Source organism: Chiloscyllium plagiosum, chromosome 19 (genome assembly GCF_004010195.1).
Source record: "Chiloscyllium plagiosum isolate BGI_BamShark_2017 chromosome 19, ASM401019v2, whole genome shotgun sequence".
In the NCBI taxonomy this organism is placed as follows: domain Eukaryota; kingdom Metazoa; phylum Chordata; class Chondrichthyes; order Orectolobiformes; family Hemiscylliidae; genus Chiloscyllium; species Chiloscyllium plagiosum.
In genome coordinates this window covers 606,267-624,946 of record NC_057728.1, presented here as the reverse complement: position 1 = coordinate 624,946, position 18,680 = coordinate 606,267, and the positions used below count along the sequence as shown (strand labels likewise).

Below are 18,680 nucleotides of genomic sequence, written 5' to 3'. Positions count from 1 at the left end.
CTTCCATAAGTATGCAAACATGGAAGACAGGATGTAAGATCAATATGGACCTGTTAAAAAAAAGGACAGGAATATGTCTGATGTCTGATTCTGGGCTGCAGTAGATTTCTCAGAATTGACAACAGTGTCAGTGAACCTTAAATTAGCAAATGTAACATGACAACAGAAGACAGCAAACGGAATTACTGTTCACTTTTAATCTCGTGTCAGTCATTGAGAAAACTTCAAAATAAAACAGCAGCAAAAGACACTTAGAAAATCAACGTATGATCAGGCAGGGGTCACAAATGGATGATTCTTTTTGAGGGATGTAACTACTAGCGAAGCCAATGCATTTCAATTTTCAAAACATTTGGCAAGGTGCTATGGGAAAGGTTGAGAGAAATATTTAAGGATAGATAGAGGATTTGTTAAAGAGCAGAAAACAGAGGATTATTTTCCAATTGACTGCTTGTTTCTGATTAGTGTCATATGGTCAGTGCAGACCTTAGCTACTTTATAAACTAATATTACTGAGAGAATATATCCACATTTTGCTGAGAATTAAAGATGGGTATATACGTTAGTTGAGTGTAAAAAAGTTGTTGGATGGAGCGTGATCCTGGCAAGTGTGAGGTTATACATAGAAATGCAAACTATTTTAAATGATAAACCTTTTAATATTGTATTTCGAAGGATTTGGCAACCTCCTGCAAGTTAACCACCCTACTGGAAGTAATCAAGAAGGTCAGAGTTCAGAGTCTAAAAGCAAAGCCTTCAGTTCTGGAGAATCTCACTGGACTTGAAATGTTAACTCTGCTTTCTCTCCACAGATGCTGGCAGACCTGCTGCATGTCTCCAGCAATTCCAATTTTTATTTCAGATTTCCAGCATCCACAGTTCTTTGTTTTATTTTAATTGAGGTCTTGCAGCAATTGTCCAGGTGTTTGGAGGGACCACACCTCAAACATTCTGTACAGTCTTGCTCCATAGCTTTGGAAGAATTTTACTTACCTGAGAGGTAGTGCAGAAAATGGTATGACATTGATTCCTAGAATGAGAGTATTATCTGTCATAAGAGTTGCACTGAGATGGATTTGTACCCTAGAGAAGTATGTGAATGATCTAATTGAAGCATAAAATAATCTGAGAGAGCACCAAAGGCTAGATGTTTAAAGACTGTCCTCTGATTAGAGAGTCTGCAATGAGGAGACTCAGCCTTAGAATAAAGGGTGGGCTGTTTGGATCAAAATAAAGAGAAGTAGGAATTGTTGAAATCTAAGGCAGTTAAAAGCTATGGGGATGGGGCAAGAAAATGGAACTGAGGGTCAGCCATGAGTTTACAAATGATGGTGGAGGCTCGAAGCTCCTGATGGCCAATGTAGGTGGACATTAATGTGATGTGGAGGTGCTGATGTTGGACTGGGTTGGACAAATTCAGAAGTCACACGACACCAGATTACTATCCAACTGGTTTTATTTGAAATCACAAGCTTTCAGTGTGCTGCTCCTTCGTGAGGTGATTGAGGGTGTAAAGGATATATTGAGCAGAATGGAGATTAGAATCAGCGAGGATGAGGAGTCACTCAGCAGCAGAGGCTGGAGGTAGGAAGCAGTGAAGATATCTTGGCGAGAAATTTTACAATATACTTAGGTGAGTAATAGGATGTTGGATGAGATGTCAGAGGTTTGGGGGAAGGCAGGTACTCAAAGGAGGATAAGATGTTACAGGCTGAGAGCGACAGACCAAGGTGTGATTAGCAATAATATCCACATGACAGTGTGAACAAAGTAAGTGGTAAAACATACAGCCAAGACAAAGGGAGCTCCCTCAGACTGCAGGTTTCACCATAATGGCTGAAATAACTCAGTGTGAAGCACTAAAGGATTACATGTCAGAAACAGACAGTACCTGGTTTACCACTGGCTTGTACTTTAGACCAGGCTTGTTCAGGATCAGCTCCAACTGCCTGCGATTAAAATTCGACACCCCAATTGATTTGACCAAACCAGCATCTTTCAATGCTTCCAGGGCCTAGCAAGTAAAAAATCCTGATATAGTAACAAAGCATTGCAGATTCCGTCACTTCAAAATGGACTGAAATGATCAGTCTGTTTCTCAATTCACCGATGTAGCAGACCTGATGAGTAATTCCAATATTTTATTTTCTCGTATTGAATAATAATCATTTTCACTTTCATTTTTGCACTGACATAGAGTCAAAGAACTATCCTAAATTAATCTAGTCTCATTTGCCAGCATTTGGCCTACACTTCCTATTCATATACCTGTCCGGATGCCTTTTAAACGTTGTAATTGTATCAGTCTCGAACACTTCCTCTGGCAGCTCAATGTATACACACACCATCTTCTGTATGAAAAATTGCCCCTTATGTTCCTTTTAAATCTTTCTCTTCTCACCTTAAACCTATGTCTTCCAGTTTAGGACTCCGCTAACCTGGGGAAAAGGCCTTGGCTATTCACCCTATATACCATGCCTCTCATGTTTTTACAAAATTCTGTAAGATCATCCCTCAGCATCCAACTCTCCAGGGGAACATAGCCCCAGCCATTTCAACCTCTCCCTATTGCTCAAACCTCCAACCCTGGCAACCCTTTCAAATTTCACAACATCCTTCCTGTTGGAGGTAGACCAGAATTGCACACAATATTCTAAAAGTAGCATAACCAATATCCTGTACAGCCCCAATTTGACCTCCCAACTCCTATACTCAGTACACTAACAAAAAATGCCTTCTTCATTACCCTGTCTAACTGTGACTTTACTTTCAAGGACCTGTGAACCTGCACTCCAAGGTCTCTTTTTTCAGCAACATTCCCCAGCACCTAACCTGTTAGCATATAAGTTTTATCATGACAGGCCTTTCCGAATTGCAGCACCTCACATTTATCTAAATTAAACTCCATCTGCCACTCTTCAGCCCATTGGCACAACTGATCAAAATCATGTTGTCCTCTGAGGTAACCTTCTTTGCTGTCCACTGCACCTCCAATTTTTGTGTCATCGACAAGCTTACTTACCATTTGTCCTATGTTCACATCCAAATCATTTATATAAGTGGCAAAAGAAATGGACCCAGGAATGATCCATAGGCCTCCAATCTGAAAAGCAACCCTCCACCACCGCCCTTAGATTACTTAGATTAGATTTAGATTAGATTACTTACAGTGTAGAAACAGGCCCTTCGGCCCAACAAGTCCACACCGACCCGCCGAAGCGTAACCCACCCATTTACCCCTACATTTATCCCTTTACCTAACACTACGGGCAATTTAGCATGGCCAATTCACCTGACCTGCACATCTTTGGACTGTGGGAGGAAACCGGAGCACCCGGAGGAAACTCATGCAGACACGGGGAAAACGTGCAAACTCCACACAGTCAGTCGCCTGAGGCGGGAATTGAACCCGGGTCTCTAACCACTGTGCCACCGTGCCGCCCTCTGTCTTCTACCTTCTGTATCCAAATGGCTAGTTCTCAGCTGCCACGGGGCATACGTTCCAAGACCTATTGTGGAAGTCCAAAACTGCGGATAGGTGTGAACCCATTCATTTAAATAGGAAATGTACCTTCCCGGCAGCCTCCTGGTTCCTGGTTCTGGAACATTCCCTATAATATATTTGGGCCGTGGTAAACTACAGCTAACTGAATCCGCGGTAACTGGACATGGGGATACGGACTTCGCCCTCTATTTCATCCCACGTCTGAATCTTGTGAAATGATTTTATTCAGTTACAAACTGAGTCATTCATTGTGTGGGCCTTCATCAGGATGAAGGACTTTTGCCTGAAACATTAATTCTCCCTGCTCCTCGGATGCTGCCTGACCGGCTGTGCTTTTCTAGCACCAGACTCCTCGACTCCATATCAGCTCACCATTTCCACATTATGGAGTTTTCTACCTGACCACTTTGCATTAATAATACGTCTAAACATGATGCACAAAAACCTATAGAAAGGTACAGTCCGGTATGTAAGACATCCCCAGATGACTTCGATCACATTTCGAATTTCTTGTCTGATGATCATATCCTTGAGTCAAAGTATATGACATTGGTCAAGTGAAATAATATCCAATTGACCCATTAATAACCTTAAACAACTCTTAGAAATTATGCCCTCAGGCTCTTTTCCTTAGAAAAGAGGCCACGTCCTTTCCTGATAGTCCTTTCATTTCATGTATTTTTCCAGTAACTAATTTTTAAACCTTCTTTATGTTTTTCGATCCATGAGGACCAGAACTATTCAGAAAATGGGCAAGTGGCCTTACTGAGGCTCTGTACAAACATAACACAACCTCTCTGCTTTTTAATTCTATCTGTTGTAAAACAAAACCAAGTGTTTCATTTATTATTTCATATATTACTTAGGAAGGAAACTTGGCTTAATAGAGCATGTTTAATTTTTGGTGACTCGGTTGGATATTCACTAAAAGATGTCAACATGAGGCTGCAGACAGTCTTTAGTAGAAATTAAGTTTTGTAAACAAAAGAAAAAAAGTCTAGACTATATGGATATTAACAGTAGGAAAGATCTTAACATAAATTGAAACATAAAGTTTCAACCTGTTTCCCAACACTATCCTTTTTCAGATACTCAATTCCATAGAAAGTTCACTTTTTTTTTAGATTACTTAGTGTGGAAACAGGCCCTTCGGCCCAACAAGTCCACACCGACCCGCCAAAGCGCAGCCCACCCATACCCCTACATTTACCCCTTACCTAACACTACGGGCAATTTAGCATGGCCAANACCCGGGTCTCTGGCGCTGTGAGGCAGCAGTGCTAACCACTGTGCCACCGTGCCGCCCACAGACTTCTGTCTCAATTCTAAGTTTTTTCTTAACTCACTTTTACCAGTTTCTTTTTCCTTGGACAGTGAAGATGATTTTATGATCCCTTTCTGAGCCCACTGACATGAGCCTTTCACAATATTTTCAGCTCTTATTTCCAAGGTCTCCCAGTTAGAAAGACCCATGAATTATAGTACTTTAGTTGTAGTGCCTGGCTTCCTTGAACAGAGATTTGGTTTGCCTGCTAAGCGTAACTGTTCACCCTTTGAACCAAGCTCCTGAATCTTCTGATCTGAAACTTTGAAACTTCTGTGATAGCTAAAACTAATGATATTTTGACATGTTGTAAGCTCAGCAATATGAACATTTTATCCATTCACACAACAGGGGCTCTCCAAAGTACGTGAGCCAGATTTTCAGAAGCTACTGGTACTCTTAATAACCTTTTTCATTTTGTTTGTGTAGTGATTGGAACAATGTCAAACACGCGGATCTTATAGAGTATGAGTTCCCTGTTTGGGGCTGTTACCTGGTCCAATCGGAGAGCCCTGGCTGACAGATACAAACAGGACTGTTCATTCTGTGTGAGCTTAGTCAGTGTCATGTACTATGCACCAGCTTTCATGGAGTTTTTTCAGTGGCAATGAAAATGAGTTGCTGACATAGTCAGGTTGGTGGGGCAGTTCCCAGAGCGCCAACAAGGACAGAAATTACCACCAGTAGCTCCCCCACATTCATGGGAATGACTAGGTAAAGCCCGGATTTGATTACACACTGACTCTGCTGGTCCTTTCATGAGTTCTATGTTTTTAGTCATTATGAACACTCATTCAAAGTGGTTGGATGAATATAGAGATAATTCCTCAAACAGAGGGAAGACAATTTCAAAGTCCCAAGTGTCTTTTGCAATACATGGACTGCCAGAGCTGTTGGTCATAGACAACAGGCCATCATTGACTAGCAGTGAATTCGAGCATTTCCTAAATTCAAATAGCATTCAGCATTCAAGGACACATCCATATCATCTATCGTCCAATGTCTGGCAGAAAGAGCAGTCCATACTTGGAAGGCATGCTTAAAGAAACAGCCTATAACTTCACCCATTACCAAACCATTCTGGTTCCTGTTTGATTATAGGACCACCCCTCATGCAACTACAGGGACAGCTCCAGCAGAGTTGCTAATGTTGAGAAAACTCCGTACCAAGTTAAACCTGATCTTCCCAGACCTGGGAGAAAGGGTGTAACAGCATCAGGAGTGCTAATGCTAGACATAAGACTCCTCTAAGTGTGAGAGACAGTTTACTTCAGGGGATGAGATTTGGTGTCAAAACCATGGGAATGGCCCCACATGGATAAGGTCCCATGACGTACAAAATTCAGGTAGGAGAGACAGTCCTGAATAGGTAAGCTGAAGCCTCGCAAATGGGGCAAGAGCAAAAAAAAACCTGGCCCCTTCAGAATTTCTAGCGAGGTTGTCAGAGCCTGTAGATGCTCTCCATCCACCTCACCTTGAAGAAACCTCCAAGGCCTAGAAAGACACAGGTGCCTGTGCCACCTGAAGAAGAATTTCTTCCCAGATGTTTCGGGTGCAAGAGGTGGGCTATGGCATGGTACATGCCACCAGTATCTGAGGCAGGAGAAACTACAGGAGGATGGGTCTATGTCCCAGGGCTTAGAGGGGGAGGGATGTAGTGATTGGAGCAATGTCAGAAAAATGGATCTCACAGAATATGAGTTCCATGACTGGGGTTGTTAACCTGGTCAAATTAGGGAGTCCTTGCTGACAGATACAAACAGGAGTGTCAGAGGTTCTGTTCATTCTAGGAGGTAGTTCTGTGCTAGCTGGGTCAGTGTTTTTTACTATGCACCAAGTAAATGAAGGGTGACTTCATGACGAGACATCACGTGGAGTTATTCATTTTGCTTCTAAAGGTAAGGGATAATATTTTTCAGGACACCCCTCAACATCTGTTTCCCCAGTATATGATTGCTTTCAGATGCAAGGGTTGCTTGTGGACACAGAATCAGCAGTTGAACTGTGGTTTATTATTCTCCATTCTTTCAACACATTTTATCAGTCTAGGAACCTCACTTTTTGGCTACCTTCTTGAACAGGCTATTAGTATTTAAATGGGCCAGTAGCTATTTCTGCATGTTCTGCAAATGCTGCACCCATACATCCATTAGAGCCCTCACGCACCTGAGTTACAACTGATCTGTGGATATGTAGCGTAGTCACTCACATTCCCACTATTTACAACCTCAAGATGGCAATGGAGTAGCATGTGGTCGGTTGCCTGGGGCTCATAAATTCTCATATGTTATCTTTTTTTCCCTCTGCTCTTTTTCATGTCGTTCTTTCATTTTATTTTATTTTCGTTGCAGCTTTCTGCAGGTTAGTAGCCAAAATCGGTCCAGCTGCTACAGCTGGCTGTGCATGGAATGATGGTTCATCCCGCTGTCTGGAGGCAGCATTGGACACGGCTCCTCACGGTTTTGGAGGCAGTGGCGGCAGGGGCAAAGCTTCCTCCAGCGATCGGCAGTGGCAATGGCAGTCTTTTCAAGGCTGCGGTGTTGGCAGGGTGACATCTTGGAGGAAGGCAGCCAGAGCAAGACGGCAACAGCGGCCTGGTCGGGCCAGAGATTCCCAGATGCAGTTGGCTCAGAGTGGGGACTGCAGGCTGCGGCTGCGGAAGCGACAGTGATGGTATGTACAGAGCCAAGATTCCTGGTGTCACTGAGGCACCAAAGGAGCTGGGGACTCCTGGCTGTGGAATGAGCGTGGGTCTAACACAGGGTCTGGTATTGACAAAAGCGTGATGAGGTGGCTCCAGCGGCGAAGAGATGGTGCCTAAAGTGTGGCAACTCCTACACATTAAAGGGCTAGCGCGGGCAGCGACAAGGTGGTAGTGGAGGGGTGGAGGCACAGGCAATGTTGATGAGTCAGCTCAGGACTATCATTCAATGATAACTTTTATCCTTAAACATTTCAAACGGCACTGGATTGTGGTGAATGGTGATACTTTTCACTGTATTTTGCTCTGTTATTCACTGCAGTGAATGCAAGTGACAATAAATCAATCATTCATTATTTAGCTTTAACTCAACCCCAACACGTCTTGTTGCTTAGGACCACCATCACAAACACACAATGTATAATATCGATATTTCCAAACAAGCTTGTTCAGAGATATTATTACACACCTCTGAACAGGTGAGACTTGAACTCAGGTCTCCTGGTCCGGCGGCAAGGATACATCGTATCAGGTGCAACATTTATTCCCACCAGCTACTCCGAGTGTTAGATTTTGCAACTAATTCCATATAATCATGAGGAATTGACCTCAATTTGGTTATTAGTTTGAATAAATACTGTATAATCACCAGACATATGCCTTACCAGGGAATTCCCGTTCCCAGTGACCCGACAAAATCATCCTCTTCCTCAGATTTGTTTTCATCATCTTAAGGATCTCCCCTTTGACTTAGACAGTACATTGCATTGTATTTTAAAAGACAAACATGTATTCACCCTTTGTTGTATATAGTCTGTCCATTATATTGACTGAGTGTTCAATAATGAGGCCATTTTGAAATCTGGCAAATGGTGAATTTCCTGACTGCTTCATTTAATCATTGAAGGCAGTTCAGTTTCTGACTGATAATTGTCAGAGATTGACCAATGATATGTTAAGAACATGAATAAAGTATGAATGTTTCCTGAATACATTTTCAAAAAACTGGGGTTGAAGTGTTCCGAGGCGGAAGATGAGGTGTTCTTCCTCCAGGTGTCTGGTGGTGAGGGAGCAGCGGTGAAGGAGGCCCAGGACTTCAACAGCTTCCTCATTTCCCCTTCCCCCACCTCATCCTAGTTTCAAACTTCCAGCACAGCACTGTCCCCATGACTTGTCCGGACTTGTCCGACCTGCCTAGCTCCTTTTCCACCTTTCCACTCCACCCTCTCCTCCCTGACCTATCACCTTCATCTCCTCCCCCACTGACCTATTGTACTCTATGCTACTCTCTCCCCACCCCCACCCTCCTCTAGCTTATCTCTCCATGCTTCAGGCTCTCTGCCTTTATTCCTGATGAAGGGCTTTTGCCCGAACCGTCGATTTCGCTGCTCATTGGATACTGCCTGAACTGCTGTGCTCTTCCAGCACCACTAATCCAGAATCTGGTTTCCAGCATCTGCAGTCATTGTTTTTACCCAATTGAGTTTCTGGTCAATGATAACTCCAGGATGTTGGTAGTGGGGTTTCAGTGATAGTAACACCTTTGAATACCAGGGGTGGTGGTTAGATTGTTTTTATTCATGATGGTCATAGCCTGGCATTTGTGTGACCCGAATGTTAATTGCGACTTGTCAGCCCAAGCCTGGATATTGTCCAGATTTTGTTGCATTTGACCATGGACTGTTTCAATGTCTGAGGAGTTGCAAATGGTGATGAACGTAGCACAATCATCGGCAAACATCCCCACTTCTGACCTTATGATTGGGAGGGTGGTGTCATTCATGAAGCAGATGGAGATGGTTGGGCTGAGGACACTGCCCAGAGGAACTCCTGCAGAGAGGTCCTGGAGCTGAAAAGAATGACCTCCAACAACCACGACCATCTTCCTATGTGCCAGGTATGACCCCAACCACTGGAGAGTTTGCCCCCTGATCCCCACTGATTCCAGTTTTGCTAGGGCTTCTTGATGCCACACTCCTTGATGTCATGGACTGTCACTCTCACCTCCCCACTGGAATTCAGCCCTTTTGTCCATTTTTGGGCAAAGGTCCCGTGCTGAGTGCCTCTGGCGGAAACCAAACTGGGCGTCACTGAGCAGGTTATTGTTGAGCGGGTGCTGCTTGATTGCACAGTCCATCACTTTACTGATGATCCAGAGTAAATTGATGGGGCAGTAATTGGCTGGGTTGGATTTGTCCAGCTTTTTGTGTACAGGACATGCTTGGGCAATTACTGGAATAGCTTAGCTAGGGGAGTGACAAGTTCTGGAACACATGTCTTCAGGACTATTACCGGACTGTTACCAGGGCCCATTGTCTTTGCAATATCCAGTGCCTCCAGCCATTTCTTGATATCATGGAATGAATCGACTTGGCTGAAGATTTGTATCTATATTGCTGGTGACCACTAGAGGAGGCTGAGATGGATCATCCGCTCGGTACTTCTGGCTGAAGATTGCTGCGAAAGCTTCAGCCTTATCCTTTGCACTGATGTGCCCGGCTCTTCCATCGTTGAGGAGGGGGATATTTGTGGAGCCTCCTCCTTCAGTGAGTTGTTTAATTGTCCACCAGCATTCGCGATTGGAAATGGCACAACTGCAGAGGTTAGATGTGATCTGTTGGTTGTGGGATCACTTAGCTCCGTCTGTCACTTGGTGCTTATGCTGTTCAGCATGCAAGTAGTCCTGCTTGGTGGCTTCACCAGGTTGACACCTCATCTTCAGGTATGCCTGGTGCTGCTCCTGGCATGCTCTCCTGTATTCTCCATTGAACCTGGGTTAATCTCCTGACTTGATGGTAATGGTTGAGTGGGGGGGATATGCTGGGCCATGAGGTTACATATTGTGCTGGAGTACAATCCTGCTGCATTTGTTGGTCACAGAGTCTCATGGATGCCCAGTATTGATCAAAGTCTTTCCCATTTAACCCAGTGATAGTGTCACACAGCACAATGGATATTATTCTCAATGTGCAGGTGGGACTTTGACTCCACAAGGACTGTGTGGTGGTCACTATTACTGATACTGTCATAGACAGATGCATCTACAGCCAGCAGATTGATAAGGGTGAGGTCAGGTATGTTTTTCCCTCCTGTTGTTTCCCTCACTATCTGCCGCAGACTCAATCCAACAGCTATGTCCCCAACCAGCTCCATCTGTAGGACTGCTGCTGAGCCACTCTTGCTGGTGAACATTGAAATCCCCCACCCAGAGGACATTCTGTGCCCTTGCCATCCTCAGTGTTCAACATGGAGGAGGACTGATTCATCAGCCGAGGGAGGACGGTACGTGGTAATCAGCAGGAGGTTTCCTTGTTCATTGTCAACCTGAAGCGATAAGACTTCATGGGGTCTGGATTCAATGTTGTGGACTCCTGGAGCAACTCCATCCTGACTATATATTAGTGAACCAAATGAGTTTTCTGACAATTGACAATGATTTTGTGATCAGTGGATCACAATGATTAGTAGATTCTTATTTCCAGATTTTTTTTGTTGAATTCAAATTCTACCATCTGCTGTGCGGGATTTGAACCCAGATCTCCAGCTGAGTTTCAGGATTAGTAATCTAGCAATAATGCCACTAGGCCATTGCCTACTCGATGCTTAACGGAATTAAACCTGATATCAGTACAACAGCAAGCTTTCATTTACTGCACTGAGTCTTATTGGGCAAGACATGTAAAAGTTTGTCAATTAATTCACAATGCATTAACTAGGCTGTGACTCTCTTGTTTGATGCTGACCAGTTTTTGAGTCCTCAGCAAGAAGCAGAGTGTATTATTTGGATGGTGTAAAGATAGGACACTCCCAGCTTACCTCCCAGGTAGCACACAGGTCAGTTGGATGATACAAATACTTCCCATTTTCATCACGGGGATAAAACACATCTCCCGGCTGCAATGGGTAATTGCAAAGAGTTAAAAGAAATGACAACAACAGCAATTTGCATTTATATAGCACCCCTAATGTAAACTCATCACATACTTTATGGGGATGTTATAAAACTAAATATGACAGCAAGAAAGATGAAGAAGAAATTAAGACATAATTAAAACCTTGCTCAAAGAGATTTGGTTAAATAGGTGATTAGATCTCTGGGCAATACCAGAGAATGAACCATTGCAAGAGGAATCTACAGGAATCTGTGACAATCAGCTGGACCCAGAGACTGAGATCTGAAAAACAAAGCAAAATGATCAGGGCACTCAGCACACAGTCTTAGGAGAGAGGGCTGAGGACCAATTCTTTCATTGGAATGATTCCTATGAACCTTAGGCACTTGTAGGGCATGTTAATGGACTAGGGACTTTTTAAACAGCAAGCTTGTTCCTGAGCATGTTCTGAGAGATAGGATAATGGGAAGTGAATGTGAAGAGATGAGCAGCAGCCTGCAGATTTCGTGTGGAGAAGAAGCAGCAGTCCTTATCACATCGAGACAAGGAGATGACTTCTTTATTTTACACGTCAGCTTTTGAGACAGATCCTAATGTGACAGTTCCCCATCAGACCCTGATGTGACAGTTCCCCATCAGACCCTGATGTGACAGTTCCCCATCAGACCCTGATGTGACAGTTCCCCATCAGACCCCGATGTGACAGTTCCCCATCAGACCCTGATGTGACAGTTCCCCATCAGACCTCGATGTGACAGTTCCCCATCAGACCCTGATGTGACAGTTCCCCATCAGGCCCTGATGTGACAGTTCCCCATCAGGCCTTGATGTGACAGTTCCCCATCAGACCCCGATGTGACAGTTCCCCATCAGACCCTGATGTGACAGTTCCCTATCAGGCCCTGATGTGACAGTTCCCCATCAGACCCTGATGTGACAGTTCCCCATCAGACCCTGATGTGGCAGTTCCCCATCAGGCCCTGATGTGACAGTTCCCCATCAGACCCTGATGTGACAGTTCCCCATCAGACCCTGATGTGACAGTTCCTCATTGTTATTACACATTAATGTGTCCCAGCTTTTTATTTATTGCCCTCTCAATGGATCCAGCCAATCAGGAACTGTGTGGCCTTTTCTGGCATACATCTTCGTCAGAACAAACTGTGAGTGGGACAGGGACAGTTATAATACGATAAAATATTCCATACTGTGGAAAATGTGTGTAAGTGTTACTTCTGCAGAAGTCATGTACTCAGAAGTCATAAAGACTTTGTTGTGTCAGCAGAAGTAATTAGACTCAGCTATTAAGGGGGGGTTGCACGCTGACAACAGGCCACAGACAAATGTAACTGTGTTGCTGGAAAAGCGCAGCAGGTCAGGCAGCATCTAAGGTGCAGGAGAATCGACGTTTTGGTCATGAGCCCTTCTTCAGGCTCATGCCCGAAATGTTGATTCTCCTGCTCCCTGGATGCTGCCTGACCTGCTGCGCTTTTCCAGCAACACATTTTCAGCTCTGATCTCCAGCAGCTGCAGTCCTCACTTTCTCCACAAACAGATGTAGTCAACTGATTAGATTAGTAGCTGCACAGAGCAATGCAACTGCCTACTTTTGTGTGACATTCGCTCTTGCAAGAACGTACGAATAAAGACTGCTTCGGAGTTTGACTCAGACTAAAATTATTTGGCAGTGAGCTTCGTTTCTCACAATACTTCAATTGTTATGGTACAAAACCCTCTGACTCAGCACCTAGAGAGCAACAAGAATTTAGGGTGCATTCCTGTTCCTGATCACAATTGATGGATCCCTGTTGAGTCTCTGGTGCAGGGATTATTGACTGCAGCCTCCAGTAGTTGAAGTGCCTGCTGATGCTCAGTATCTAGAATGACCAGTAAAGAATGGAGATTTGGATGAGGTGGTGGAGGACAGCAAATGCCTGAGAAACTGTACAGCAATAAGAGACAGCATGGTCAATGAGATAGCAAGACATTAGGGGCAGTTCAAGAAGAAAAGCAGTGAAAAAGCAACACCAAGGAGGGCACTGACTCACCTTAAATGCCAATGGAAGCTCAATAAGGTACAGGTCGATGTAATCAAACTTCAACAGTTTGAGGGATTTCTCCAGGCTGGATCGTACCAGTTGCGGTGGGTGAAAGGTGTTCCACAGCTGAAAGTGTAAAGTCAAACTGAAGCAGCTGACAATCTGTTTTTGAAGACTTCACAACCTTTTCTATTACTGCAATTACATTCACAGTTCCAACTGTCGATTGCAAACAGCATGGATACCAGTGCAGTGAGCTGTGAGTTTGTGTGAATGCATGTGTGTTTGTGTGTGCGCGTACAAATGCATACTACCTGCATGATTTGGAGATGTCGGTGTTGGACTGGGGTGTACAAAGTTAAAAATCACACAACACCAGGTTATAGTCCAACAGGTTTAATTGGAAGCACTAGCTTTCGGAGCGACGCTCCTTCATCAGCTGGGTGTGGTGTCAGGTGCCCTCCACAACCACCTGATGAAGGAGCAGGTCTCTGAAAGCTAGTGTGCTTCCAATGAAACCGGTTGGACTAGAACCTGGTGTTGTGTGATTTGTAACTTACTACCTGTATGTGTGAGGTTGTTCTGTTATATTAACAGCATGTGTGTATATGGCTTTGTGTGTTTACATGTGGATGTATACACCGGGTCTGTGCATGTGCAAGGTAATGTGCGATTGCAGGTGAGTGCAGGAGGCCAATTGAGATTAAGATCAAACTCTCTGCGATCACGCGGAGTTGAATAGCTGAGTAATGGTCAATACCTGGAGGCAAATGTCAAAATGCAGGATGTGTGTGAAACCAAAACAAACCGGTGGTCAGCAGCTCCAAGTAAAGATGTGGACAGAGAGAGGGAGAGGGAGAAGCTGAATTACCTTGCCACAGTAATAGAGGTCCTCACGTGTCACTGTACCGTCAGCAATCTTCTCGTGAATGGCTCTTCCGATTTCATCTTCGTTACCGTAAACCAAGGCTCCGTCAAAGTGTCGGTATCCTACATCAATCGCGATTTTTACCGCTTCATAACACGCACCTTTGGCAGTCTATGACAGAAAAAAAAGCAACGGGACAGTGCTCAGAGCACAATTTATAAGCTGTTTTAACATACAAAGCTCAGTATATTATCACATTTCCAGCCAGCTTAATAGCCCAAGCCTTCCCAGAGCAACACTTGCTGTCAGATTACTGCTATCACACCTACCGGTACCTCTCTCCTCTCACTTCATTACCACTGGACAGAGACCCATGTGAGTGCAGAGGAACGAGAGCCAAAGTTTCATATCAGTCACCCTTCTCCAGGACTGGAAACTGGACCTGAACATTTAGCTCTGTTTTCTTCACACGGATGCTGAGGTTTTTTCCAGCAATTTTGTTTCTGATTTCCAGCATCCGCAGTTCTTTTCGGGCTTGCTTTGCGTTTATGAACGTTTCGTCGAAATTCTAGATTCGAGAAGCCAGCCCGAGATTCTATTGAAGGAAAACTGACTATGTTTCAATTCAGATATGACCATTATAATACTGATTAAACCGCAAACTAGCAAATTTGTCTAACTGCACAAATTCAGTTTTCTGCTGGAATTTTTCCACGACCAGGCCAATTACAGAGTCTGTCCAGTGAGCACACTTTCTGGCCGTTAATATTTCACATGGCTTCACATCTCAGAGTTGACACCGCGTTAGAAACCAGAAATGGGGCTGCAATATGAAAACAGGGGAGAGGTGCAGCGCCTTTCTGAATACTTGATCAAAGCCCAGGTGGAGTATAACCGTTCCTGTGTGTGTCAGTATGTGTGTTTGGCAGAATGTACATGCGTGCGTGATTGCGTGTTCCTGTGTGTTCAGTGTGTGTATGAGTTTATGTACCTGTGCAGGCGTCTGAGTGTACGTGTGTCTGTGAGTGTGTGTATATATGTCTGTCTGTGCCTGGGTGGGTGGATATATGTGTGTCTGTCTGAGTGTGTGTATATGTTTATCTGAGTGTGTGCCTGTGAGTGTGTGTATATATGTGTGCCTGTGAGTGTGTGTATATATGTCTGTCTGAGTGTGTTTATATATGTGTGTCTGAGAGTGTGTGTATATGTCTATCTGAGTGTGTGCCTGTGAATGTGTATATATATGTCTATCTGAGTGTGTGCCTGAGTGTGTGTATATAAAAAGTAAGAGTAATAAAAAGATGGGGTACTGGGCTAACGGTCGGATACTTGGTAGTGTGGATGGCCGAAGGGCCTGTACTGCGCTGTATTCTTCTATGTTCTATGAGTGTGTGTATATATGTCTGTCTGTGTGTGTATATATGTGTGCCTGTGAGTGTGTATATATGTCTGTCTGAGTGTGTTTATATATGTGTCTGAGAGTGTGTATATATGTCTATCTGAGTGTGTGCCTGTGAATGTGTATATATATGTCTGTCTGAGTGTGTTTATATATGTGTGTCTGAGAGTGTGTATATATGTCTATCTGAGTGTGTGTCTGTGAGTGTGTGTATATATGTCTGTCTGAATGTGTTTATAAATGCCTTTCTGAGTGTATGTGTGTCTGAGTGTATATGTTTGTCAGGATGTATGTGTGTGTGGAGGGGCACACTGGAGACTCAGTGCTGTGCACTGGCAGCACACGCTCTGCTAATAATTATCATCCACCCGACTCTGGTTACCCATTATTCTGCTTCCGACCCGCAGCCCCACCAGCCCAGAGAGTGAAAACCTGGCCATTCGGGGTCATTTCATTCTAGGCAGGGGCTCAGTGAGCTGGAAAGTTGCCTGGCTTTATTCCTGTCTGCGGAGTGACAATCCAAACCAGTTACTCTGTGCTGTGCTAAACAACGTTCACTTGATGACGGGGCAATGTTCAAGCTTTCGAGAGCGAGACCAATAAAGAAAGTCACAGACATCGGAGGCAGATTGAAAATAGAAGAGACACACTTACTGTTTTGGGTGTAGAGTATGTTCCCAGCCCAATAATCGGAATGCTATTTCCGTCGTTTAAATGAATTCGATGGTTTTGTGGTGTTAGATCCATTTCGGTTCCAGGTTCCAGTCCAAAATCCGACTTTGTTTACAGCAGCAAGCACCCACAGGGAACAAAAAAGGGAGGGACTAACTGTAAATGCTGGATAAACATATCACCGTTAACTGTCTGCCTTCTGCGTTCATCTAGTAGCTTTAACATATTTATTCAAGCGGCTTTTAAACTTTGCTAAATGGATGCATAGAAAGCAAGAAAGTCCAGGCCTGGTCAACTGCTCATCCTCATGACAACACAAGTGGATGCTAACAGCACATTCACCTACAGCACCATGGGTAAACTCGTCCTCCCACACCTGCCTGCACGTAGCTGCCAATGACAAGATAGTCTTTACATCAACCCATTTACCACCTCAAACACAAAGATTCAGGTAAATGTCCTGTGAGCTTATTCCCGCAATGGGACTTCAATGTCGTGGGTACACTGATGGAAAGCGAGCGGATTGCTGTCTGCACAGGGACAGGAGGAAACAAAAAGAGTGAGGGAGACAGATATTGAAGATAAAGAGACAGTGAAGAGAGGAGGATGGAAGAGAGAGTGATAGTGAAGAGAGATATAGAGAGAGGGATGGTAGAGAGAGAGAGATAATGAAGAGACAGACAGTAGAGTGAGATAGTGAGGAGAGAGGGATGGTGGAGACAATGACAGTGAAGAGAGAAGGATGATGGAGACAGTGATATGATGAGAATGGAATAGTGGAGAGAGGAGGATAATGGAGAGAAGTTTAGTGGAGAGAACGTGTGATGACAGACAATGACAGAGAAGGGGAAGGCAGAAGGTGGAATGACAGAATGGTTATCTCCATACTACAGGACAGCAGACGGTAGCTCAGTGGCTAACACTACTACCTCAAAGTACCAGAGACCTGGGTTTGATTCCCGCCTTGGGCGACTATCTGGAATTTGTGCATTCTCCCTGTGTCTGCGTGGGTTTCCTCCCACAATCTGAAGATATGCAGGTTAGGTGAGTTGGCCATAGTGTTCAGGGATGTGTGGGTTAGGTGCATTAGTCAGGGGAAAATGGATCTGGGTGGGTTACTTTTTGGATGGTCACTGTGGACTTGTTGGGCCAAATGGCCTGTTACCACACTGTAGGGAATCTAATCTAAACATAACAGAGACAGACATTTAGAAGGAGGGATTTTCCAGAAAGAGGGTTTTCCTTAGGGATAGACTTTTATAGAGTAGGACTTTCCAAAAGTAAGGATGCTGCTGAGAGAGATTTTGCAGAGAGAGTTACTTTGCAAAGTCATGGCTATTTACACTTTGTTGTTTAAAACCAGCAGATTGAATCTTGCAATTCAGCAGTTTACAAATTGGACATTAATCTTAGTTAAACATCAGTAAATGGGCAATGGTTTATAAATAAAGATTGCTTTCGCAATCAGCTTGTGTGGAACACAGCAAAAATGTCAGAGAACGTTGTGCAGGAAGACCCTTCAGTAAAACGCTGTGAGGTCCGAGAGGATTATAAGATATTTATTGTGCTTAATGGTTACTTCCTGCAAGTATAAATGAGGACAATTCAAAGAACTTGTTCTTTACTAAAAGAAAAATAAGGTTATATGAAATAGTAGCAGGAGTAGAATTTGGCCAATCAAGCCTGTTCCACTATTTGACAAGGTCATGGCTTATTCGGTTGTGGCCTTGACTCCACTTTCCTGCCCGACTCCTATACTACTTGACTCTCCTGTTGATCAAATATCAGTTTAACTCAATATATCCAATAATCAGACACCACTGCTCTTGGTTAAAGAGAATTCTTCAGTCAAATGGCCCACTGAGAAAAGAAATTCTGCCCCATCTCCATCTGAAATGGGGCACCCCTTCTGGTGAAATGTGCTCCCTAGTTCTAGATCTCCCTCCGAGAGGGGAAGATCTAACCTGTGCAGCATATTTCCCTCACCCCACCTGGCCACGCACGCAATCCCAAATGTCTCCCTGAGATAACCTCGCATTCTTCAAAACCCCAGTAAGTAGAAGCCAATCTATTCAATCTGTCCTCAGAAGACAGACCTCTTCATCAACATAGTGATCCTTCTCTGAACTGCTTCAAAAGCAAATATATCCCTCCTTAAGGTGGCTTTTGTGGAGTAGTGGTAGTGACCCAATCTGTGGATTAGAAGGTCCTACCTCTTTAGTTGTGGGTAAATTGTTGGAGGTGATTACAAACGATAGGATTTATAGACATTGAGAGAG

The 18,680-nt window shown here is 44.0% G+C and overlaps 1 protein-coding gene across 2 annotated transcripts in view; it reads right to left on the bottom strand.

Annotated features, from left to right (window-relative positions):
• The window catches only part of LOC122559455 (aldo-keto reductase family 1 member D1-like), a 29,598-nt gene extending 13,052 nt beyond the window's left edge, over positions 1 to 16,546 (bottom strand). Inside the window, exons 1-5 of one of the 2 annotated variants that reach the window (XM_043708908.1) lie at positions 16,384 to 16,545; positions 14,334 to 14,501; positions 13,472 to 13,588; positions 11,347 to 11,424; positions 1,892 to 2,014 (exon numbers count right to left, since the gene is read on the bottom strand). In XM_043708908.1, coding sequence (XP_043564843.1) covers positions 1,892 to 2,014; positions 11,347 to 11,424; positions 13,472 to 13,588; positions 14,334 to 14,501; positions 16,384 to 16,476 — 579 coding nt within the window. In that variant the 5' untranslated portion in view covers positions 16,477 to 16,545. Of the gene's footprint in view, positions 1 to 1,891; positions 2,015 to 11,346; positions 11,425 to 13,471; positions 13,589 to 14,333; positions 14,502 to 16,383 lie in introns of both variants that reach the window. The other variant, XM_043708909.1, reaches the window with a different exon arrangement.
• Positions 16,547 to 18,680: the final 2,134 nt, after the last annotated feature.